General features: G+C 52.5%; 9 protein-coding genes across 9 annotated transcripts; 3 read left to right on the plus strand and 6 right to left on the minus strand.

The window, feature by feature from the left end:
• Nucleotides 1–448: 448 nt before the first annotated feature.
• On the minus strand, nt 449–1,570 carry ASPACDRAFT_42149 (glycosyltransferase family 8 protein; the record flags this gene model as incomplete). Its single annotated transcript, XM_020201051.1, has 3 exons — nt 449–929; nt 981–1,416; nt 1,522–1,570. The coding sequence occupies 3 exons, from the start codon at nt 1,568–1,570 to the stop codon at nt 449–451; spliced, it is 966 nt and encodes a 321-aa protein (XP_020056997.1).
• A 713-nt stretch (nt 1,571–2,283) lies between these two features.
• On the plus strand, nt 2,284–4,387 carry ASPACDRAFT_1880250 (uncharacterized protein; the record flags this gene model as incomplete). Its single annotated transcript, XM_020198197.1, has 5 exons — nt 2,284–2,620; nt 2,693–2,732; nt 2,805–3,126; nt 3,180–4,044; nt 4,078–4,387. The coding sequence occupies exons 1-5, from the start codon at nt 2,460–2,462 to the stop codon at nt 4,385–4,387; spliced, it is 1,698 nt and encodes a 565-aa protein (XP_020056998.1). The 5' UTR covers nt 2,284–2,459.
• ASPACDRAFT_77551 (uncharacterized protein) lies at nt 4,383–6,087 on the minus strand. The gene has a single exon (XM_020204982.1). The coding sequence runs from the start codon at nt 5,684–5,686 to the stop codon at nt 4,676–4,678; it is 1,011 nt and encodes a 336-aa protein (XP_020056999.1). The 5' UTR covers nt 5,687–6,087; the 3' UTR covers nt 4,383–4,675.
• ASPACDRAFT_116971 (uncharacterized protein) lies at nt 6,037–6,602 on the minus strand. The gene has a single exon (XM_020196022.1). The coding sequence runs from the start codon at nt 6,337–6,339 to the stop codon at nt 6,088–6,090; it is 252 nt and encodes an 83-aa protein (XP_020057000.1). The 5' UTR covers nt 6,340–6,602; the 3' UTR covers nt 6,037–6,087.
• Nucleotides 6,603–7,182: 580 nt separating this feature from the next.
• ASPACDRAFT_51597 (ESCO family N-acetyltransferase) lies at nt 7,183–9,710 on the minus strand (the record flags this gene model as incomplete). Its single annotated transcript, XM_020202506.1, has 3 exons — nt 7,183–8,455; nt 8,518–8,553; nt 9,697–9,710. The coding sequence occupies 3 exons, from the start codon at nt 9,708–9,710 to the stop codon at nt 7,183–7,185; spliced, it is 1,323 nt and encodes a 440-aa protein (XP_020057001.1).
• A 2,699-nt stretch (nt 9,711–12,409) lies between these two features.
• On the plus strand, nt 12,410–13,239 carry ASPACDRAFT_27064 (18S rRNA pseudouridine methyltransferase; the record flags this gene model as incomplete). The annotated part of the gene is made up of 2 exons (XM_020199462.1): nt 12,410–12,697; nt 12,763–13,239. The coding sequence occupies 2 exons, from the start codon at nt 12,410–12,412 to the stop codon at nt 13,237–13,239; spliced, it is 765 nt and encodes a 254-aa protein (XP_020057002.1).
• Nucleotides 13,240–16,481: 3,242 nt separating this feature from the next.
• ASPACDRAFT_77555 (VOC family protein) lies at nt 16,482–18,727 on the plus strand. Its single transcript, XM_020204983.1, has 2 exons — nt 16,482–16,691; nt 16,752–18,727. Exons 1-2 carry the CDS (start codon nt 16,516–16,518, stop codon nt 18,349–18,351), a joined length of 1,776 nt encoding a protein of 591 aa, XP_020057003.1. The 5' UTR covers nt 16,482–16,515; the 3' UTR covers nt 18,352–18,727.
• A 681-nt stretch (nt 18,728–19,408) lies between these two features.
• ASPACDRAFT_1867711 (putative ubiquitin conjugating enzyme (UbcD)) lies at nt 19,409–20,518 on the minus strand (the record flags this gene model as incomplete). The annotated part of the gene is made up of 5 exons (XM_020197905.1): nt 20,406–20,518; nt 20,142–20,187; nt 19,940–19,969; nt 19,610–19,793; nt 19,409–19,548 (listed from the first exon to the last, which is right to left on the minus strand). Exons 1-5 carry the CDS (start codon nt 20,447–20,449, stop codon nt 19,409–19,411), a joined length of 444 nt encoding a protein of 147 aa, XP_020057004.1. The 5' UTR covers nt 20,450–20,518.
• A 1,565-nt stretch (nt 20,519–22,083) lies between these two features.
• On the minus strand, nt 22,084–23,875 carry ASPACDRAFT_77557 (acyl-CoA dehydrogenase). The gene is made up of 4 exons (XM_020204984.1): nt 23,585–23,875; nt 22,600–23,515; nt 22,426–22,535; nt 22,084–22,367 (listed from the first exon to the last, which is right to left on the minus strand). The coding sequence occupies exons 1-4, from the start codon at nt 23,808–23,810 to the stop codon at nt 22,321–22,323; spliced, it is 1,299 nt and encodes a 432-aa protein (XP_020057005.1). The 5' UTR covers nt 23,811–23,875; the 3' UTR covers nt 22,084–22,320.
• Between the last annotated feature and the right edge of the window lie 106 nt (nt 23,876–23,981).

The following is a 23,981-nucleotide window of genomic DNA, read 5'->3' on the forward strand; positions in this document are numbered from 1 at the left end:
GCGCTCCTGGAGAGCTGGAGTGCAACCACTCTTTCCCCAGTTCGGTATTCCCATGATGTCATACACTCAGTGAAGCTAATCACCGTACTCCGTACTACCAGAGGTGATGGTGGGGTTCTTTGTATTGATGCCTCAGGCTGCAATATTGAACGGTGGAGTACTGTACAGTACGTACTAAAGGTGTGTCAAGTGAGACCTCCAACCTCCCAAGTCCCATATTGGAAAAATCATAATAAATGGACGTGGCCATCTTGGCGTTTTCCTTCCTGGAATATCAGACAGCACTTCCACTAACCAAATTCCGTAGCTCTGAATCCATCGCTGCCACCACCATAGATCCAGCCACTGCTGCCTCAAGGGGAGGGGCTAGTCATAGAGCATCGCTCGCTCGATCTGACATGTCCTTTCCATTCCACTTTCCAACAGCCATATTATTAGAGTAAGAAGTCTAAAATTGGTCATGCAACCCCTTTTCCCGCTCCTCCTGCAGCCGCTCTTCCGTCAGTTCCCACCACCAGGCGTGCGAAGCATCTCGACTGGAGCGCGGCACTAGGCTTTTCCGGATCTCCTCAGGCTCGTCCCAAGGCTTAGGGCTGAGGATGTAATGCACATTCTTGACCCGATCGTCCCTCCAGATGGCGTCGTGCACCCCATCCCATCGTAGGGTCTTCAACGCATTATACACATATGGAAGGGCCACCCACCGGCCATGGAACACGTCCGAGAGGAGAGATTGATCTGCAAATTCATAGTTCGATGTGACCGACGAAGCTAATTGGGCAACAATCTTATCATAGATGGCTGGGGACGGGTTGACCACCTGTAAGCCACCGTTGGGCATCCCCAGACCGGCTGTGGGCGGTGCCCCCTCGATCTGGGCGGCTTCCGGGTTCGGGTGCTGGGAAGTGAAAGCGCAGTTGGATGGGATCCTTGTCTCGTCAGTTCTTCATGTATTTCAATAGCACAGCCTGGTCGCATACCAATCCTGCGGGTAATGGGATTTTTGAAGCGGATTGCAAACGCAGGCATGGCTGGCAGCGAAAACTCGTGGTCCTGTTCCTGCCAGAGCTGGGGGGTCCAATTCAAGATCCATCAGCTCATCCATGTTCTGGCGGACCAGCATGTCACTGTCGAGCTGAACCACCCGCTCATACTCGACGAGCGAGAAGGGCGTGAGCTTGCTCCAGCAATCGTAAAAGCGCACGTCGTTGACATAATCCTTAGGGACTGAGGGCAGCAAATAGGGGACCGGTTGCTTCAGAATGCCGCGGGCATCGAGGGCGGCATGACCCTCATCCGGAAGGGAGTCTGTGTAGAGCACGACCAGGGGATACTTGGAGCCCACTTTGCGTAGCGAATACTCCAAGGTGAGCAATCCTGGAAGATATGCCGTATTCGTAATGAGAGTGGTCCACACTGAAGGGGGGAGAAGGGGAATGGGATTAGCTATTATTTCCAAGTCTACTAGAAAAAACCAAGTGGTAGTGTAGTGAGTGTTGCTTGGGTGGGAATGAAAAGCACCTTTAGTGGCATCGGTTATGCGGGGAAGGTCACTGTTGGTGGTGGTCATGGCTGGTTCTCTTCTCCGCGTTTCACGGGTGGGACTGGCAACGACTGGCAACGATTGAAGGTGCTGTGCTGGCACAAAGAATGAGAGAATACGAAGCCGCAGGAATAAGAAAGACCAAGGGCAAAGAGTGGAAGAGGGTCCAAGGGAGAAGAGGGAGAAGAGGGAGAGGAGGAAGAAGAAGAAGAAGAAGAAGAAGAGAAAGAAGCAGGGTGGAAGAAAAAGATGAAGTGATAAGGGAAGGACAAGGCAACCGATGAAAGGCGCAATCGGCGTCTGCTTCTTCTAAGTGCCAACGTTTATCGGAATCTGATTTGATTAATGTTATTATCGTACTGTAAGTATTATTGATCGATCACCTTTTGGGGTCATGCAGTCAATCCTTTCTAACCGGGTTGGTGTTAGTGAACCATTGTTGACTGGCCCTCAAATATCCATCAATTTCTTGTCTGGCGTCCAGAATATAACATCCTCTTCTACATTGACGCATTTTCTATGCTTCATCCGATCGACATGTAGTAGAGTAGAGTAGAGCAGAGTAGAGTGTGAGTTAGTGTATGGTCAATGAACCGAACTTCATAATGATTGATCAACAAATCAACAAGATTGGAATTTCTACAGCAACCTTCCGAGGCGGTCAGGATAGCTACAGTAAATACAGTACACTCGGCTGTCAGTATTATTTGTCACTATCCAACTACAACTAATTACACATAGTTCTTCTCTACACTTAACAACTTCTCCCCATTCATTCCCTCCTCTGCCTCTCTCTCAGATTTGACCATCATCTGCTTCATCCCCTCTTCCCCCCCCTCCTCCAATTTTCCGCTTCTACTTCCTGCTTCCACACGGCCTTCCGTGTCGCAGGGTGGATTTCCTGTAGAAATCGCCCATGACGGAGCCTGACCACGAGGCGCAGCCTCTAATACAGGATGGGCGGATTGAGGCAGGCTTGGAGTCCTCGAGTCTTCCAACGGCTCAAGACCGACCTGAGCTGCTGGAAGCACCTCGAAGCAGTTGGTATCTCTTTGTCCTGACTTTGGGCATGTCAGGGTGAGTTGGGGTGAGCTGTTGAGTCTACTATCGACTAGATGGGCTAATTGTGTTCGTTTGTCGCATATCCAGTCTGCAGATTGTCTGGTCAGTTCAACACTCCAGTGGATCGGTAAGGGGCAATTCAGCCTTCAGCAATGGTTAATTTGTTGCACATAACCCCCATGACTAATTCACATATAAGCCCTATCTTCTTTCTCTGGGAATGAGCAAGGCCATGCTCGCTTTTGTCTGGATTGCAGGGCCTTTGACCGGTACCATTGTGCAGCCATACATCGGCGCACGAAGCGATAATTGTCGCATTGCCTGGGGCAAACGGAAACCGTTCATGGCCCTGGGTGGAGTAGTCCTTGTCTGCTGTCTGCTGACTCTGGCCTGGGTACGGGAAATTGTTGGTGGTACGCTCAGTCTGTTCGGCGTCGATGCGCAATCAGATGGAGTGCGAACGACAGTTCTTGTTGTTGCAACACTGCTGATGTACTGTCAAGACTTTGCCATCAACACCAGTAAGCCAAACCCCACCTGCCGTTTCCTGGCGCCTCAACTGACAAGCACACAGTTCAGGCTGCAACCCGAGCTTTCATTGTAGACAACGCGCCTGCTCATCAACAGGAGTCCGCCAATGCCTGGGCGAGTCGTCACAACGGCGCTGGGAACATCTTCGGCTATGTTCTAGGCGGCATGGATCTCCCCAAAACGTTTCCAGCCCTAGGGAATACCCAATTCAAAGGCCTCTCGGTCATCGCCAGCGTCTTCCTGGCAGTCACCCTGTCTCTTAGCTGTGCCTATATACAGGAAAAGGACCCGCGCTTCGAGCCCTTGACATCGACCAGGCCGGGCCTTCCGTCCTTGTTCCGCTCCATCATAGACTCGGTCCACGGCCTCTCAAGTCGAATCCGACGGATCTACCTGATCCAAGTCCCGGCGTGGTTCGCATGGTTCTCCTTCCTCTTCTACGCAACCACCTACATCGGCCAACTTTACGTCAACCCGATCCTCGACCAACACCCCGACCTCCCCGAAGAAGATGTGAATAAGATCTGGGAAGACGCAACCCGCATCGGGACGCTTGCGCTCCTCGTCAACGCCATCGTCTCTTTCGCAGCCAGCATCATCCTGCCTCATCTCGTCGTCCCCTCGGGGCAGACATCTCTCTCACCCCACCATCAGCAGCCACCCTATCCTCCTAGCTCTCACAGCAGGAGCTGGAGCCGTCCGCATTCGCGGTTCCTCCACATCCCCACCATCCGCGGCCTTACCCTCCGCCGCACCTGGCTTCTGTCCCACTTTCTCTTCGCCCTTTGCATGTTCAGCACCTTCCTCATCTCCACCCCGGCCCAAGCATCCATCATGACCGGCATCATCGGGATCTCCTGGGCCATCACCTCCTGGGCCCCCTGGGCCCTCCTGGCCATGGAGATTGCGCGTCACCAGCACGACGACAAAGCACACGGTAGTCGCCATCCGGCAGCGGGCAGGACCTATCCAGAGGCAACGGCCGCGACGGCCCAGCGACCAGCTTCACCCATAAAGAGGCCCTCTCCCAATCAAGCAGGCATTATCCTCGGCCTCCACAACGTCGCAATCTCCTTCCCGCAGATCCTCTCCAGCGCCGTCAGCAGCCTGATTTTCCGCGCGTTGCAGAAACCCCGCGCCGAGCCGTGGGATACCTCCACCGGATGGGTCATGAGACTCGGGGGGTGTGCTGCCGTTCTAGCCGGCTTACTGACCGTTGGACTCCCGGAGAGCAAGGAAAATTTATCATGATTATTTTGGCTGGCTTGCTTGCGGAGACAAGCGTGAGACTGACATAATATAAACTCCCAACAATAGGATGGTACAGGATCAGTCCAACCACTAGAATCGTATTTCATATAGTAACATGCAAACCCCTAAGCTAAGTCGAGGATAGACTCGAGGAAAGAAAAGGCAAAAGAAGAAAAGAATCCGCTATGCTTCGTCACTCGTTGCATTTCAACGCACATGTTTACACAACTTTGACGATACAGAAATATCGAGTAGTATATGTGATCGGTAAGCTGGAAGTTAGCCATCTTAATGACTCGCCTTGCGACTCTCATAATGACCGCGTAGATCATCCACCTCCTTCTGTAATCGGGTGAGATCTGCCAAAATATCATTTGCATTCGACGGGTGCGGAATGTAGTCATCTTTCGCGGCGGTGACCTGTGGTTTACTTGGCCGGAAGCTGAGGCGCACACTGTCCGGACTGTGGTTGCCGGATCCGCGCGAGCGCCGCGGTGGCGGAGGCGGGGGGTTCTGAAGCGAGGCGCGCTTGGTTGAGGGACTGGGCGAGGCTGCCCGCCCGGACTCCCTGGGGATCCACGGGGTGGAGGAGGAATCAATCTGTAGTGAAAGTCGGTTCGAGGAGGATGAGGACGGCACCGACTCCTCGGATGGCGTGCTAGCCAAGCAGGGATCTCGTGTTCGGGTGGGGTGCAAGGACCACGAGCTCGGACTCGGGGGCGGGACAGCCACAGAAGCAGCGGCAGCTGTAGGATCTGCTTCTGGTGGTATGGAGAGTCGTACCGGGTTCACTTTAGCAGAAGTGGTTTTTGACCGCCGCATTTGACTATGTCGGCGGCTCAATGGAGGGGTCGGAGGCCGCTTGGATTGCGACTGGGTCCGACGAAGCACGTCGACAGGGGCTGGCTGTGTGGAACGGCTCGTCTCCACGCCAGAGAAGTAGTCCGTCGCCGGTTGGGCTGGACGGGGTGAGTACGATGGTTCTGAGGGTGTACCGCGGAGGGAGAATCGGTTGGAGGATTGACCGGGAGTGGTTTGGGAGTGAGAAGATGTTGCGCCCGGACTAGGGTTGATAAGCCGTCCGTGGTGACTCTTGGGCGGCGGAGGGGGCGGCATTCGGTCTCGATTTACGGTACGGCTGGCAAGTGGGCGAGGACGAGAGTCGGTTGATGAAGGCGTTCCCAGCTCTACCCGGCCTGCTGACCGCAGGGACGATTGAGAGACATCGGCCGTACTGCCGTCAGAAGTGCGAGTGTCTTCGGTCGAGGCGAGGGACACAGAAGAGCCGGTTCGTCCCATTGGGTAAGCATTCTCTTGCCATGATGCCACAGGCCGACGTTGCGTGTGATAGTCCTTGGTGCTGATTGTCTGCGACACCGCAGCGGTTGGCTGCACTGCCGGTGACCTTGCCGTTACCGAAGGGTGTGAGTCTACAGCATCGACAGTTGACCCGTCAGTATCTTGGTCGTCGTCATGGTCATCATTCTCCTGGTCACTGGCAAAAGAAGGTTGATGGAATGGATCTGTATCGGATTGATCATCGGACGAAGCGGAGTCGACGAGTTCGGGCGGATGCGTGGAGGTTGAGAAGCTGGGCAAGCTACTCGACCCCGGAAACGGTGAAGGTTCAGGCACGGAGACGCGAGATTCTGGACTGTAGGGAATTGAGACTGTCTTGGAGTGAGAGGGGAAAGTAGTGTCTAAGATGCCGTTGAGTCAGTAACAACAACAATCACTCGAACAGTCAAACAGTCAAAAGTCAATGGATGAAGATGTGCCTCGCCCAGGCTGCGATGAATGAATGCATGAAAGCAATCCGGAACCGTCGGAAGAGACTCACTCGCGGGCTGCCTAGGGCGGAAAGGATTGGATCCAGACATCGCGAAGGAGGAAGTGGAGAGCAGCACTGACCATGAGAGAGGGGAGCAAAGGAAGGGAGAAAGTAAGAGCATAAAAGTCTAGGTCTAGAAGTATATAGAGAGAGAGAGGTATCGAAGTAAGTGAGAGTGAGATGGGGACTGGGAGAGAGGGAGTGGGAGTGGGAGTTGGAAGAGCTGAGCTGAGCTGAGCTGAGGGGGAGGAAGTAGTAAGTAGTAGTTAAAATAAGGAAGAGAGAAAGAGACGGACAGCGAAGACCACCACCCATTCATTCATTCATTCATCCCGGATTCCCCGCGCGGCTTCCACAACCCATCAGCGAAAGTAAAGACACGCCATAATGCAAGTATTGCACTGTAACCCTACTGTGCAGGAGGTCTATGAGTAATTGTGCGCATTGTACGAGCTCAAAAAATGGGTTGTGTCTTCTTTATTGTAGGTAGGTTACCTAGTAGTGAGTAAATGTGACTGTAACTGTGATGCTCATTCTACCCCTTCCCAAAGGACCGTTGAACCGGTTCCAACAACTTCTGACAAATGAAAAACAATGATGCCCATGGTTATGAGTATGATAAAATCCAAAGGAGGTATATGTTACAATGAAAGATAATAAAGAGAAGAACAAAAGAAAAACAAGAACTAAAAACAGAAACACAAGCATGCAAAGACCAACCACAAAACCCAACATACCCCTCCCAATAGAACACCGTCAGTTGTACAGTACAGACAGAAAGTAGTAGTTAATAAATGGTCATCATCACAGGATTGGCTTTCTTCAAGGTCAATGCCCGAGAAAGCAGGGTATCAACACGCCCGTGTATCAAGAAGACAAGTAAAGAAATAAAATAGAGAGGTAATCTCCATCCGGGTGGCAGGCTGCCGGCCCCAGAGGTCACGGCCGTTGTCCAATCGAGGATTCATTGCTCGTCATACACGTGCCACTCGTCGTTACCAAAGAAGGACTGCGCCAGACCTTTGCCACTCGCGGTCGGCTGGCTGAAGGCAATCTGTTCCTTGGGGATTTCCATGCCGTAGATGAAGTTGCTGACCACACAATCCAATAAATCCATAGCAATTCCCTTGCGACGCGAGGATTCCGAAGTCCAGATCCGAGAGATTCCCACGATAGCCGGGTGGTGTTCGTCGCGAACCGTGACCGAGGAGTCGGTGGTGCCTGGGGCTGGTGCGGAGGATTTCTGGATCGGTCGAGATTCCCAAATCCGCTCGGTCAAACAGGCCCCCACGCAGCGGCTATCCTTCATGTGTAAGAAGACCTTGTAGCGATCAATCTTCTCCGTCGGGCCATTTTTGCGTAGGTGAACCGGTGGCTCTGTCTGGCTCCATAGAACTTCGTCTTCGATGATGGGGGAAGAAAGCTCCTTGCAGATGACCTCGAGCACCTTCTTGGCCTGGTTCTTTGCAGTTGGGGATGCTTTGCGATCGACAATGACCACATATCCCTCGTCAAAGCGAGTGGCTTCATAAACCCAACGAGATGCGTTGGCGCGCATGAATGCCTTGCCCAGATCCACCCCAGTCGAGTTCATTTCGTGGAATTTCTTGTGCGTAGCTGAGTCCTCCGCATTAGAGGGCACATATTCCATACCGCAGGTCGCACAGGTTCGCCGCACCTCACAACCAACATCGATCTGCATCTGCTTCAAAGCGCCCGGTTGTTGCAAATGCGGTGTCGCTGGGGTTGAAGTGGTTGACGTGGTTGCCGTGGTTGCCGCCGTCGTTGTCGTTGTGGTTGTCGTCGTCGTCGTCGCGGCGGCAGCGGTCGTCTTCTTCTTTGGGGGATCCATCGAGGCACGCACACTATTGGAGTTGACCTCGGTTAAAGGCGTGCTGTTACCGGCAGCATCTTTGGTGGCAGTGTGCTTGCGCTTGAGAAAAGCAAAGGTCGGTTTTCGCGTATTAACGGGCGGGGGGCTTAAACGTGGCGGGGGCGACGATGGAGGCGTCGACAGATCATCATCCTGAGTTCCTTCGGAAAGCACGACTGAGTTGCGACGTGATGGACTGGATAGCACGGCAGCGGATGATTCTCGGATGGCATATTGAATACTATTCTCCGCCTCATCCGAGTCGGAGCCGGATAACGCGACGCGTCTTTTTTTGGCGGCGGGTCCCTGGTCATCGTCATATACGCGCCACAGCGGACGCCCGTAAGTTTTCATCATGAGACCTCTTGAGGACCACGATTGCGTCAGTAAGGCAGACATTGCATTTTCCAAAGAAGGGGAGCTCACCGCTTGAATGAATTTGTCACAGTCCACGGCATCTCCCTGGATTAAGTCGAGCGACACACTCAAGCGAGGTAAATCATCTATGGCGTTTGTAAAGGAGGCAGGATCACTTGTGTTGGAGGGAGGGGGGGCAAGCTATAGGAAGAAAGGTAGAGGGAGGGGAGGGGGGGGGAAGGATCTTTCAGACGAGAGTAAGGGGAGAACAGTGAAGAATCGAGTATTTTGCAAAGGTGAGGGCAGTGATGAAGAGATTATGAACTTCACTCAACGGCCAACAAAATGAGAGTAGGGTAATGAAGAGAAGGGAAATAGGAATGAATTTTTTTTCGAGGTTAAGTCAAGGGAAGTGGAAAGAGCAAGAGATAGTTCGATGATGGAAGAAGGCGGCGGCGGCGATGATGATGATGGAAATACCTTATGGCAATAATAATAATTATTCGGTGATCGACGGGAACGCGTGAGTGTCACTAGTCTCCTTTCGGTCATATTACTTCTAGAAGATAATAACGACCAGGAATAAATTAACGCCTTTCCTCATTCCATCCATCCATTCAATCATTGATTCAATTGACTTATTCATTCATTATTCATTCTCCATCAACCCACCAAGTACTACTCAGTATTCGACAGCGAAAGATCCAGAAACAATCTATAACAAGCACTGCTTAGAATCTCCTCCAACATCGTATTGTATATCATAATCATCATCACCATAGTACTTTACACATGTACTCCCATACAGTACAGTAGATGCTGTAGGTTAGATCCCATAACTTATCCCATTGGCATTCTCCCGGTGGCGTTGCTCAGGATGCGTCAAAAAGACGGCTTTTTCTCCCCTGATTCGACCCAATCAACCGCCAGCCTCTCCGACAGCAGGTGTTACAAGTGGAACAATAGGCCCCCGGGATCTGCCTTTTCTTCGCCTTACAACAGGCTGGTAATTACCTTTCCTGAGTCTTCATAGGCAGGGCCAGCCTGCTTGCTGTTGCTGTTGCTGTTGCTGTTGCTGTTGCTGTTGCTGTTGTTGTATCATCATCATCATCATCATCATCATCACCCATCACTCAGCATCCAGCATCATATTATTGTTATTCTTATCATCATCATTTCTTCGTCTTCACCATCGTCGTCGTCACCTCGCACCTCCTGTCTATCGGCAACAAACTACCTAGTACCGACTCAACACAGACCATCATCCCCTTCCTCCCCTCTCCTCTTCCATCCAACCCATTTTCTCCCCCCTATTTAGTCCCATGATACTGGGACCTAAGTGCGACCACTATGAATATAGATGTCACTACGTAGACAGGCAAAGAGTCAATCAGAGTTAACCAACACCCCGTAGGATGTGACTCGTCCTCGGCCCAATCAAGCTCCTGTGGGGTGACAGCTCCTTTCCCTTCTCAGCTCTCAATTCATCGAGCCAGTGTCTTCTTGCCCCAGGAATCCTATTTATGCCCTCTGGAATTCTTCTTGGAAAGAATAGAATTCAGGAGGTACTATGTTAAACGACCAGCCCAGTGCATGCATGCCTAAGAGACCATCCGTTCAACCTCTTCTCGCTTTTCCCGCCTCGCCCTTGCTGGCTACTTACCTTTCTTGATTGTTCGGAGCGAGCTCGCGTACAGTCCATCCACCTGCGTTTGCCCGCAGAGATAGCTAGGTATGTGAACTGATCACATTCTTCTTTGCTGGGGAACAAAACCTGTTGGGAAGGTAACCTCAGACCCCTTCGGATTCTGTTCACTTGATGCGGAGGCAACACACCTGCACCGCACACATGGAATTGCCTTGGAAGAACGGCATCAACAGCTGCAATCCAGAACCTAGTAGGCAGTAGGAACGCTTCTCATTCATCCACAGCCTCCTCCCCAGCATTCCTCGCGGCTATGGGGTAGAGTCTGGCGGGTGCTTAGAGCTTGGATTTGGACTGTCTCTGCACCTGGGTTTGGACTGCTGAGCAGCATGATAAGGATCTCTACCCCGCCTGATCGACATGGTCTTCAAGCCAAAGGTCTGTCCGTAAAAGCATCTACAGCAGATCGAGTGAGTAGATGGGAGTCCGGGAGTCCGCAGCTGTGATGAACGGAAAACATGGAAGGATTCGACCGGAGCCGCTGCGACCGGGGTCCGGATGAGACCCCAACGGGAAATTGGGCGAGGTGCGACCGGGACTGGGAGGGAAGCCCTCGTCGGACATGAGATATCTGCCTTGACAACAGTATCAACTCAATTTCCACTGGCTGACACCCGACTTTTTTCTCGTGGGTTACACCTCGAATCATGATCACGTTACGAGGTTGCTCCCCCTGCACCGGGGCATGGACCAGGGCAGCTGTCACAACCGGAGAATTCCAGTAGAAAACTGGCGACTTTCTCACGTCAGACCTGAAGGAAGCAATGGGCAAGTCTACTGAAGTAGTTAGCTGTCAAGTCTAGCACTTACTATAGTATGTAGCAAGCCAACTAGCATAGAATAAAGCACACGTAGTCACATATTGTAAGGTTGGTCTCTCCGTATAGTGAACTGACAAGGAATTGACCATGAAATTGAATTGGTACCTGAGGCCATCCACTGCTATCGATAACAGATCATGTACAGTGCTGTATTCCGTAGGTAGCACGCCATCCCGCCGACCGAGGATGGAGACAGTAGATAGAGGACTAACTTTAGGTACTTATAGATAACAATTTGCAGAAAACCACTTTCGAAGGACTATCGATTCGGAGCATTCGGGATTTAAGCAATTGATCAAGCAGCACATCAGCGGCCGAATGGCCAGCAAAAGCACAATCGGAGGGAGAATGTCTCCGATCATACCCATACTGGGGGCCTGGACCGGCGCTTCCTGATTGGGGCGGAAAGCCAAACTCTGCCTGTCTTAGTGACCTTTTTTTTTCTTCTTTCTTTCAACTCCTCCTGCTATTGCTTCTGCTACGACTGTTGCTGTTGCTGTTGCGGTTGTGGTTGCGCTTTCGGTTTCTTCAACTATTACTTCTTCTTTTTCTACTCCTCCACTCCCCCCCCCGTCTTTCACGGAATTTTTCTCGTCTCCTGTTATACCGTATAACGACTTCGCCTTCCCCCCCTCTCCTCCTCCGCTCCCCGCTCATTTTCATACTACAATTGTTCTATAACATCAGAGGCGCTATTGTTTGATTCTCGCCTTCTTGCTGCTCTCCCACCTATTTGACCGGCCAATTCTCTTGCGTGCCCCCGTCGTGCTGCCATTTCGAAGGGATTGTGGCTGCATCAAGATCAGCAGGCAGGGAATAATTTCTACACCAGCTTTTGACTCGTTCGGGTCAGCTGTGCTTCGAAGAAATCCACTCCGGCGCTCGTGTCTTTAAAAAACTCCGTTTGCGCTTTAAAATCCTCTCTCCATCCCGGGTTCTTTTCTTTTCCCCAGTCGGCTTATTTATACTTTCTGTCTTGCACCCCCGACAGACAAACAGCCTCGCTTTGTCAAGAGTTATATTTTTTCTTTCTTCAACTTCAACTGTCATCATGTCGGACGCCTCTCTTCAAAACGCCGGCAAGAGAAAGCGCGCCAGTATGTATACCAATTCCCTCTTCCGAGGCTGAGGCTGGTTCCTAGGTGGTGGAAGGGTTCACACGCCCGCCGCCTTGGCCTTCTCTCTCCCACCTCATCTCTGTTTGCTTTTTCCCCCCTCTTCCCCTCATTTTTTTCGCGCCGACCGCCATCATTGTCAGCACCGTCCCTGTAAAGCACCGACGATCATCCGATCGCTTTGATCAGCCTTCTTTGACTACCCTAATCGCTATTGTTTTTGTTTTTTTGTCCCCTACCAATCTATCCCTCGATCGAAGACTCGGGTCTTCGGTCTTTTCGCTTCTCTCTCTTCACGCTACCGTCGCTTTATCTCCAGTATGGCCGCTAATCCGAATCAACTGCCAGGGACCCAGTCTTGCCCTCCGCCTGAATTGCCTCAGCTTGTCGCAGAGCAACATGTTCCGATTCCCGCTCATGATAAGGACACTCAGCGTCTGATCGTCGTCCTTTCCCATGCCAGCTTGGAAACCTACCGCGCTTCAAGCGGCCGCAATGGCTCGAGTCGCGACGAGAAGTATTCGCTCCTCAACAGCGACGAGCATATTGGTGTCATGCGCAAGATGAACCGGGATATCAGTGAGGCTCGTCCAGACATCACACATCAGGTTGCTACCCACCCTTTGACCCTTCTCGAAAAACCGCAAAGCATCTAACGCGTATGCCCCATTAGTGTCTGCTTACCCTGCTCGACTCCCCTGTGAACAAGGCTGGCAAGCTCCAAATCTTCATCCATACCGCCAAAGGGGTCTTGATCGAAGTCAACCCCTCTGTCCGCATTCCCCGTACTTTCAAGCGCTTTGCTGGTTTGATGGTGCAGCTTCTGCACCGTCTGTCCATCCGCTCCACCAACTCCCAGGAGAAGCTCCTTAAGGTCATCAAAAACCCCATCACCGATCATCTGCCGCCCAATTGCCGTAAAGTGACCCTGAGTTTCGAGGCTCCAGTCGTCCGGACCCGCGACTACATCGAGTCCCTCGGCCCCAAGGAGAGTGTCTGTATCTTCGTGGGTGCCATGGCCAAGGGTCACGATGACTTTGCCGATTCCTTCAAGGACGACACGATTAGTATCAGCAATTACAGTCTGAGTGCCAGTGTGGCCTGTAGCAAGTTCTGCCATGCCGCTGAGGAGGTGTGGGACATCGTCTGAGCCCAACGGCTGGAATGACCCCTTCCTTTGTCCGAACATTGGCCCCAGATTGACGAGGTGACGAATTTCCTTGCGTGAATGCGGGGGTAGATGCGGGGTTGGATTGCGAGCTGGAGGTTATCCGGGTGCCGGTCGGGGACGAAGACCTGCCATTCCTTGCTGTGTCACTTTTGACCTGGGTGGATTTTGCATCGCCTACTAGCTCTTGCATGTCTTGGTGTCTTTGTTCCGTGTGCTTTTCGCTTCGCTGCCGCATCAGCTACACGCCCGATGGAGGCCGATGTGATAGTCGAACCCAACCCAATGATCCCAAATGACTTGGACCTCTCTTGTAACGCTTTGCTTTTCTCTGGCAGCTTCCTGGTCGGCAGGCCGGCAATGGGATTCCTGCCGCGGACCCACGGCCGCAACCGCTCTACGCATGTTTCTGCACCGGGGATCCGCCGATTCGACTATCCCCTGTGAGACATTGTCTATACTTATCCTTGCCTCTCTCGCGCGCTCCCTCCCTCTCTCTCTCTCTCTCTCTCTGTGTGTGTGTGTGTATGTGTGTACCCTACTTGTGAATGTGTGGCCAAGCTGGGGATAACCCGGTGGCTCTTGACTTCCCTGAGCCCAAGCCCTGTCCTGTACCCGTGGAATTCTGTCAGCGCACGATCCACGGACACCAACTGCCTACACACCTATAGCGATCAAAAAGAAAATGAAAAGAATATCTAAACGGTTTGCAATTTGCAGTTTAGATGACAGGAGATCTACGGAATAGTCAAGGGAGGGAAGGACTGGGTATTGGCCGAATCCCTTCGTCAGTTCACGCAGGTTTGATATCGGCTCTTGAAGTCCCGGCGATCCGATGAGCTGTAGTCGGTAGATAGTAGAAGAGTGCGTGTAAAGGGAAATCCGCAGGCGTCAGACTGAGTCGGGATGAGGTCATTACTCGCGAAGATAGGAAGAATCGTAGGAGAGGGAAGAAAAGATGGTTCGAGACCCCTGCACGGTGACGAAGGAAGGATGGAGGGAGGAAGGACGTGAATTAACTGGGAAGCAAGAAAGAACCAAGAATGGGTGATGAGGGTCTGGAAGATAGGATCAAGCTGGCTGCCAGAGGATACCTCAAGCATCGACAGTGGTGCTGGTAGTAGTAAGTGCTTAGTGTACTGTACTGTACTGTACTGTACCTACAGGCACTGAGGTAGGCCACTCCTTCCCAATCAGGCAATCATGCTCCTGCTCATAGTATGTACAGAGTATGTATAGGTACGGAGAGGTAGTCAGTTACTCACGCGCGGTATTCATTCATACATACTACGGTCTTTTCCACTCCTCTCCTTCTCTCTCCTCTCCTTCTCTCCTTATTCTGAACTACATCTCCATCCCCACACCACTCACTCGGGTCACCCTTCCTTCCTTGATTTCTTTTTCTTTTCCATTCCGTGGTTGCCTCTCAATAATCATTGGCAATCCTATTTGATTGGTGCGCTGGTGGCTGGAAACGGAGTCGCCTGTTCGACGTGGCATGCACACATGCCAGCAGCAAGTGGATCGCCCGCCTTTCCTCGCCATGGCCCCGCCATCTAGTCTAGGTACGGACTCCCGTACTGGGAGTCTGAGATGGAGTACTCCCTACTCCTGAGCACTCAGACCATACCATAATCATCGAAAGGCTATGACATCCTGATGATTACTGACTGACTGTCTTCCTTCCTTGTCGCCGCCAGCTGCCGGATATCGGCCCCCAGCATGGTTTGCCGACCTTTGTGAGGTGTTCTTAATATGCACGTCAATGCTTTGACGATCACCCCTCCTCACACTCTCCGGTGCGCTGAGCTTGTTCTATGAGTACTTATCGGCATGGGTCGTACTCTAGTCGGATGGAGTACCAATCCAGGCTTGCCATGAGGTGAGGAAAATTGCCTCTTTGCCTTCCTCCTTTCCCCTGAGTCTTCCCCCGACTTTCAATCTCCGACAGTCGCCTAGATCTATAGTCTTCTTTGTTGCATGATTCGCCATGCATCGGCACCTGGGCCGCAGAAATTTCGAATCACGGGAAAATTCGATAAAGAGGGGCACTTTCTGGCGGTCAGATCACACCGTCCATTAATTAGTAGTTGCAGCAGCAGACGTGCCCGAAGCAGGAACCAACGAGACAAACCATCAATCCAGCAGGCTGCCCCTCAGTGGCTCCCCAGACTGGCTGTTTGCTGTCATGCCTGACCGTCATTCGTTGCTTGCTCGTTCTGAGTGACCCCCCGGCGATCTAATTCTGAAATCAGGAGGCCCAATGCCAGGCCCTGACTGAGTGAAGAGCCCTCTCTGCAGCGTCTGAGTTCGGTTGCTGTTGGCTCTCCCTGCATGGCCGACACCCTTCATCGCGGTTTCAGCATCTCTCCCTTTTAGGACATGGCCATGCTCCACTCCTGCCAATCCCTATCGTCCACCTCGTTCAAGGACCCTCTCGCCTCACCCAACTTTCTTTTCTGACATGATGCCGTTGTTTGCACCTGGCTCCGACGCTTTCCCCGCCGTTTCCTGATAGGCGCCCCGTCCGCCATGGGCAGGGCCACCTACCGCACCGTCCGCCGGCCTCCCCCACGGTGACCTGGCGGTCCCTCTGAGCAACTTCCCCTCGTCGCTAGCTTCGATCTAGCTTCACCGAAAGAGTATCCGCCATGGGCCCTCTGGCGAGGGGCGAAGACCTACCGATAGGAGTCAGCGCTGCCCGGACGGGGACTTGATGCCTCGTGGACTCACTGGGCATTCATTATTGTCTGGACGCCATGCGAATGGATGTAGGCCTGCCTGCGATAGTCGGCCTAATTCCCCTTGGTTGGAACAACTGGCTTCATTCGCACGATAATTTTATCTTGGTCTGGCAGTGGCTTCTGACCGCTCGTGATTGGATCCCAGTTGGGCATTCTGCGTGATTCCTCTCTGAATCCCAAAGGAGGGCCGACATTTTGCCTTGAAATAGTGCTGCTTCTCGCCTGGTCTTTTCGTTTCTCCTTCCCCCTCTTGATCTCATCTACCTCAATTTCTCCCGGCTGCGTGTATATAATCCTTCTTCACATCACTTGACTAAACGTCAACTTAAACGTCAACGCTGCAGTCACCTCACCCAGGAATTCCTCTTACTGCGGAACCGGCACTCCATCGTTGTATATACTTGGGTCTCAACCCCCCCTTACTTCGCAAGCTTTCCGGAGACCAACCAATCCCAACACTTGTGCCCTTGGATGCTCACGGAGAATTACCTCCAGTGAGCCAATAACCGCCATCATGCCTCTTTCACATCTTACCTTGACCGTTTCCCACCTTCCAACCTCCACATCCTTCTTCCTTTCCTGCTTACAACCGCTCGGCTATCAATTTATTGGCCGCCATGATGACTACATTGGTTTCGGTCAGAAGCAGGGCGAGCCCGCTGATTTCTGGATAACCGAACAGAAGCCAGGGTAAATTATTGACTAATGCACCATGTTAAGCGTTGGGCGACGACTAACGAAGCTCTACAGAGTTCCAGCCGGTGCAGCACATGTCGCCTTCCCAGCAACCTCCAAGGATGCAGTGGGAACATTCTTCATTAGTGCGCTCAAGGCCGGTGGCAAGATTCACGGAGAACCCAAAATGCGCGACTCAGAGTCCGGCTACTACAGCGCCGCGGTGATCGACTTTGACGGTAATAGTATTGAGGCTGTCTACCGACCCAGCAGTTCCTCGGCTAGGTCCGAGGTCAAGTCAGTAGTCAAGTCGGAGATCAGCCGGCCAGCTCTGGCCTTGTTGGAGAACGGATCTGTCGTCTCGAAGGCGAGCAGCAGAGCCAGCTCAGTCAAAACCGAAAGTATTGCCCCGCCTCGATCGGAAGCCCGGTCAGAAGCTCGGTCGTACGTGTCGAAGACAAATACTGCCATCGGGAGAGCGGTGCCTCTCGAGCGAGGCGCCCCGTCAATGGTGAGTCGGGATCATTACCAGGCGCCGCGCGAAGTTCAACCAGCTCCATCGCCGACCTACATTGTACACCACACGACACATACGACGCAGAAGACAGACAATGACAAAACGGCCAAGACGATTGTTGGCACTCTCATCGGAGCCGCAGCGGGTGCGGCCTTGGCTTATGCCATCGCGAAAGGCGACTCGACTGAGTCCACTGAAAGCAACTCCGCGCCTTCCCAGTTTTCTCCTAGGGATATTGCTCAGCTTCTCTCCCCGTCCCAAGCCTCTTCTCAGACGCAAGAGTATCCCAACTTCAAGGCCATCGAGGCAGGCCCAGCCCGGAGTACTTACTCCGCTCGGTCTGATGGCCGGCCGATGCTCACTCGTAGCGTGACGTCGAAGAACCCGCGTGCAAGCACTATCTATGAAGGAACGGAGTTTGCTCCCCGCGGCAGCGGCGGCAGTGTGTATCTCGATGAGAACGGGCGCCGGGCCTCGGAAGGAAGCGTTTACAGTACCCGGGACATTCCCCTCCGCGCAATCGAGTATGGGCAGCCGGACTCGCAATCTCGAGGCTATGAAAGCACTTTGATTAGCAGTTTTCCCGATAAGTCGCGGGCGATGGATCGGGAAAGCGTCTATTCGGCGTCGACCATCAAACCCTCCAAGGGCAATTATCAAGAATCCCACCATAGCTCTCACCGGTCATCTCACTCCCACCACTCTACACCCCGCACTCTCCCGCCAGGGAGCACAGCCTCATCCGTTCGCTCTGCACGCCAAGCCCCTATTCCGGAGGGCTCCTCCATCGGGTCCCTTGCTTCCTACCGTAGCGGGGCTAAATCGGGTGTCTCGGCCCGCGAAGTGCCTCTCCCAGAGAGTGTTATCGACCTCGATGTTCGGAGCAACGTGACTCCTGACGATTCGATCAGCCAAGTGGATGATTCACGGCGCTCATCCTACTCCCACAAGTCCCATGCCTCGAAGGCCGCTGGGTCTCGCGTCTCGAAACACTCTAGCAAGTTTGACGAGCCTGTCAAGCCGAGTGACAGTGTCAGCCAAGTCTCCAGCAATGTCTCCCAGCGGACCATGAAGGCGGGCGGTGGTGGTGGAAGCATCGCCCCTTCCAAGGCAGCGTCCAAAATGAGCAGTCGTCGGGGCAGTAGCCAGGTTGCGTAAACGCATTCATCTCTTGGGCATCCATCTTCTACCTGTCGTCTGTCTTTTGGACCACTATCATTTTTTTCTCTTACGATAATTACCTTACTGCTTGAACCAGGCCCGGTTTCATTTCCCCCCCGCGTGGTCTGCGCCATACAACCCAAAGTCGACAGTGATTGAATTCCTTGCATTCCTCCAGACATGTACCTTAGCAATGTCAAGCCTGACTCTATTTTGCTTGCTACATACATGGGACATATACACAACACACATACATCTGTTCGCATCATATCGGGGCGTTCTGCTCTTTACTGGTTGTGTTTTTTTTTTCTACGGGCATGGCGATAAAGGTATCATATGGCTTTAGCTTTCTTTTTAAATTTACCTATACGTGAATGAATACAAGTGACGAGATGGACTATAGCTCTGCTCTGACTGTTTGTCTTGAAGAGCTCACCGCACGAAGGCTCTTGAAGCCATGTAAGTCACGTGTTGGGGGGATTACAATCTGCCACCCTAAGTGCCAACCAGAGCAACTAGGGCATGGAGGGCACGCTGCTGCTGGACGCGTATTACAAAAAAAGGCTCGAGTCACCAGTTTGGGATTAGCTTGGCTCCTGAATGCACGATCTGATACAAACCAAACCCACCACTAGCAACCTCATCATGTCGTCCATCGGCCTTCCATCACCTCCACCACTACTTCGACCGTCACGACCAACCTCGAACCATCCTTCCCACGTCCACCACCAACCACCCCCCGACCCGAGGAAAACAGCCTGGGGTTTAGTGTTCAACATTGTAACATGGGATCCGACTCCATTCAGAGAAAATAAAAAATGCCATGAATGCATAATGAGAATTGGTCATAATGATCGTTGAATATGACATTTCCCGCCAAGAGAAAGTGAAATAAGGGGTTTGAGGTAAAGGGGAATCAGACGCGCAAACTGAAAACAAGGAAAGGATCTACGATCACGGTACGCCAGGCTTCGGATCTGATCTAACGATTTGGAAGAAGACGCAGAAGCGAGTGAGAAGACCAAGGTGGCCGTGGAAACTTGAATTGCGAAGATCAGATAGCGTATTTGCGAGTCCATTCACGCGCGGTCGCCTCGTACCGAGGACGGTCGGTCTTGTACACGTGAGCAATCTCGGGCACCAACGGATCGTCGGGGTTGGGATCGGTGAGCATCGAGCAAATCGAGAGTAGCACTGCGGATGGAGTTAGCGGGTGCGAGAAGGCCGATAGGGGGCGCAACGGGAAGGGACGAACCTTTGGAGATCGTAAGAGCAGGGCTCCATTGGTCTCTGAGAATGTCAAGACAGATGCTGCCGTTCGAGTTGATGTTAGGGTGGTAGATGCGGGTGGTGAAGTTGACCTTCGGGGGCTTGAATGGGTAGTCGGTGGGGAAGTGAATGTTCAAGAAGAAAACGCCTCCCGAGTATGGGGAGTCACCCTGCAAAGGCTGCGTTAGTAAACATGTAGACAACCAAGAAGGATGTTCTTTCTTTCAGTACGAGCGTAGATCTCTCTGTCTCTCGAAAGGAGCCAGGAAAAAGACCGACGTGTCGTACATCCAGGGAGAGATTCTAGGAGACTCACAGGACCCATGATAGTTGCTTGCCAGTGGAACTAATGCGCAGAGAAAGAATTCAGTCAGCATGATTGTCCACCAGATGACCGCGGAGGACAGAAAAATAACATGAAGGGTCTGCGTTGTTGAGCAGCCCCGCCGCGGTCGGCATGAGGGGGGCGAAGCGACCGTGTTTGGACAAGAGGCACGCGGGAGGGGATGAGGGCATACCAGGTCATCTCCGGTAGGACCAGCAGAGCAGGAAGAGGGGGGATCACTATAATGCGAGAAGAACACTATGTTAGCCTATACTGCAGGGTGAAGTCATCACAGAGTCTGGCGATTTGTTGATGGATGAGGTGTGGTATAGTAGGGCAGAAGACTCGAAGAGCACCCCGCGGCTGTGGTGGGGTGTGAGGCGCCCGGGAGCCATCATCATGGCGGCATTCGAATGAGGTGGATAGACCCAAGGAAAGAAGACGTTAGAGCGCTTACCGGCCGAGGTCAGTGAGTTCCTTGTTAATACGCTTGAGAGCCATGCTGTGATCTGGAAAAGAGTGGAGGGAAAGACCCCTGAATGAAGTGTCGAAAGAGGAGGGGGGAGGAAGAGAAAGGCGGGTATCGAATTTGAAGGTGGGAAATCTGCTCAAGCACCAACAGAGTCAGTAAAAGGAGACAGGGTCAACTGTCGAGGAGGACGAGTTACACAAAAGAGAAGAACAGACGGGAAATATAAGAACAGAGAGTATATAGGAATTATAAAATCTAGTCAAATAAGGGGAAGATGTAGGGGTAGGCAAAGTTGGCGTTGGGAAAGAAGAGGAGGGGCAGGAAAGACTCACTCGCAGAGAGACGGGTTTGATTACGTCGGGAAGACGAGGAAAGAGGGAAGAAGAAGAGGAAGAGAAAGAAAAGAGAGGAGGAGGAAAAAGAGGGAGGGGAAAGACTAGGGAAGGAAGGAAGAAGAAAAGGCGGGTGTGGCCCACTTTCCGTTACCGTATTGTTATTACCAACCCATTTCTCATCCTCACCTCAGCCGACCGCTGTGTCAGCCGTCAGCTGTTGGTTGTTGCTTGCTAAGAGCTGCATCAGCCACATACCCTGCATGTATATACTGTACAGTACATGATCCATTGTATAGTATAGTATACTTAAATCGTAGATTGTATGTACTGAACTGGTACTGGTACTGGTGGTACTGGTACTGGTACTGGTACTGGTACTGGTACTGGTACTGGTACTGGTACTGGTACTGTCCAGACTGCACACCTCATCAGACCTCATCAGCCCATACTATGCAATCAATAACTATCAATAACTTCACTTTCTTTTCTCGCCTATTCCAGCAACATCCACATCCAAGCCTATGTACAGTACCACCAAGGCAAGGTCGCAAGATAGATACCCCTCAATATGGGAAAGAAAAAGACTAAGATGGCCTCAGGGCTGTGGGGGTCGAGTCATCGAAAGTGGGGAAACCCACTCCTCAAGGCTCATCGACCAAATCATGGTTATTTCCAGCCACGTTAGTCAGGTTCTTCCCAATCCGGGTTTTGACCTGAATTTCCTACATCTTGCCACTTCTTTTTTTTTCTATTTTGTTTCATCAATTGTTTCCAAAACATACTCGAGTACGGAGACTATGCCGTATGTCATCCCGCATTCTACGGGGTACGCATTCATACTACATGTCCCAGGTGAACCAAAATCAGGCACACATCAGAAGGTGAAAGATTAGTGCTGCTCAACTACAGTCAGTAACTTAAATGTACTGTACTGTAGACTCGAGTAGAACTACAGTACCTACTCGATACACCACTAAGCCCCCTTCCGCTGGATTCAGCAGCCTTACGGTCGAGAGCAGGCAACTGGGCTCCCCAGGTGACTACTCAGTACATAGTAGTCCTCTTTCCCCCGCCACGTTGGTGTCAAACCCTTTGGGCTTGGATATTTCTCATGAGGGTTCGGGTTCACTTTGTCTTGCCTCGCCTCGCCTCGCCTCGCCTCCCTCGCTCGTCATCGAATGCGGCGAAGATGCAGTGTGGCTATTCAGTGGTAGATTCAGCCTGTTCCAACGGAACAGTTACCGGTAACTTAACTCGGTCTTACATACAAGCACCAGCGCCAGCACAAACGGCAATTCCCGAACATCGGTTTGCCAAGGTCCCACGTGGCGCAGCACATGGCACGTGATTTAGGACGGCGCTTGCGGTTTCGAGAATCGTCCGAGAAGGCTGACTACAACATGAATGTTTGAATCTTCGTTGAATTCGGTGCTCGTTTACGGAATGACTGGCTGCTTATGTACATATGTGGTGGCGTGGACGAGCTGGCTTACTGTATGCCATCATCTGACCGGGAACATTGACTGTCATGCTTTTACATTGGAGATGCGGCGGTGCTGCTTGCGCTAGACGAAGGCTTGGACGCCCGTGATGGCCCGTCCAAGTATCAGAGCTATGATGAGTTGTAAGTATATTGACTACTAAGATGGGGAAAGGGGGAGAATCCGTACTATGAATGTCACTCTGTCCCTCGTAGGTTTGCACCACGAACAAGTTGGCAACGTGGCGGGCAATATGGTATTCATCGCTGGTCGCATTGCCGCCGAAGACCTCCTGGAGTCTGCAGTTGAGGAAATAGAGGGTCAGTTGTGTCTTCGAGGGTCAAAGAAAGGGTGGGTCCATACATCCGCGAGTTGGCCAAGGCACGATCACAGTTCTGTCGCTTAACCATCGAGATCATTTCAGGGGTGCATTTTCCAGCATCCTTCAACCGCGCTACTTGCGTCGCGGCCAGGATACCGTAAGCCGCGTCCGTCGCCGCATCCGCCAGCTTCTTCTGGATCAGTTGGTACTTCGCCAACGGGTTGCCCTTGAACTGCTTCCTTTCCAGGGCATACGTCCGGGCCCGGTCCAAGCAGTCCTCAAGGGCACCCATGGCGCCAAAGGCGATGCCCAGGCGAGCACTGTTAAGACATGTGAAAGGACCCGCAAGGCCCTGTACCTCCGGGAACATGTTCTCCGCAGGGACAGGACAGTCGTCCATCTGGATCATGCCCGTGATCGAGGCACGCAGAGCGGTCTTGTTCTTGATGGCGGGGGTTTCCAGCGTGCCAGGAGGGCATTGGCTGCGCTCGACGACAAAACCCCGGATTTTGCCCGTGGTCTGCAGCTTAGCCCAGACAACCATGATGTCCGAGATCGGGGAGTTGGTGATCCAGGTCTTGGTACCAGATAACAAGTAATATCCCTTCTTAGTGGGATGCTCCCGTGCCACTGTTTCCATTGAGCCCGGGTCGGAGCCGTGGTTGGGTTCGGTGAGGCCAAAGCAGCCTGCCAACTTGCCCTTCGCCAGCTCAGGGAGGAGGCGATCCTTGAGCTCTTGCGTACCGAAGTCATGAATGGCTGTCATTGCCAGAGAGCTCTGTACCGACATCCCTGAGCGGTATCCCGAATCCACGCGCTCAACTTCCTTGGTGATCAATCCAGATGCCACGGTGCTGGCTCCCGCGCATCCGTATCCTTCGATGCTGGCGCCGAGAAGGCCGAGCTCGCCCATTTCCTCGAGAATCTTGCGGTCGTAGTCTTCATTCCGGTAGGCATCTAATCGGAGCACCAAGATCAGTCACAATCGCATCCCATACAATGCTACCACTGACTAGGATCACCTACCGAGAACACGAGGCAGCAGACGTTCCTGGCAGTACTGCCGGGCGGTATCTTGAATTGCCAACTCCTCCTCAGTATACAATTCGGATGCAACCAGAGGGTCTTCCCAGTCAAAAGTCGCATATCCACGTTTGGACTTGGCGAGTGAAGCGGCAGTGGCAGGTGCTGCGTATAGGCGGTTCGCCGCCCGGAGGTGGCGCGAGGCCGTGCGGAGAACGAACGGGTTCATCTTCGAGAAGAAATCCGATGGGAAGGAAAAGTGTGGAACTTGGAAGAGCAGTCGATGCAAATGGTCTATCACCCGGATACTCAATTGATCAGTTTAATTATGGTCGAAGAAGAGACGTGGGAGTGCATCGACGTCACCAAGGGGTGAGGGGAAAGGAGGAATCTCTCTTAC

The sequence above is a fragment of the Aspergillus aculeatus genome (assembly GCF_001890905.1).
Source record: "Aspergillus aculeatus ATCC 16872 unplaced genomic scaffold ASPACscaffold_6, whole genome shotgun sequence".
Lineage (NCBI taxonomy): Eukaryota > Fungi > Ascomycota > Eurotiomycetes > Eurotiales > Aspergillaceae > Aspergillus > Aspergillus aculeatus.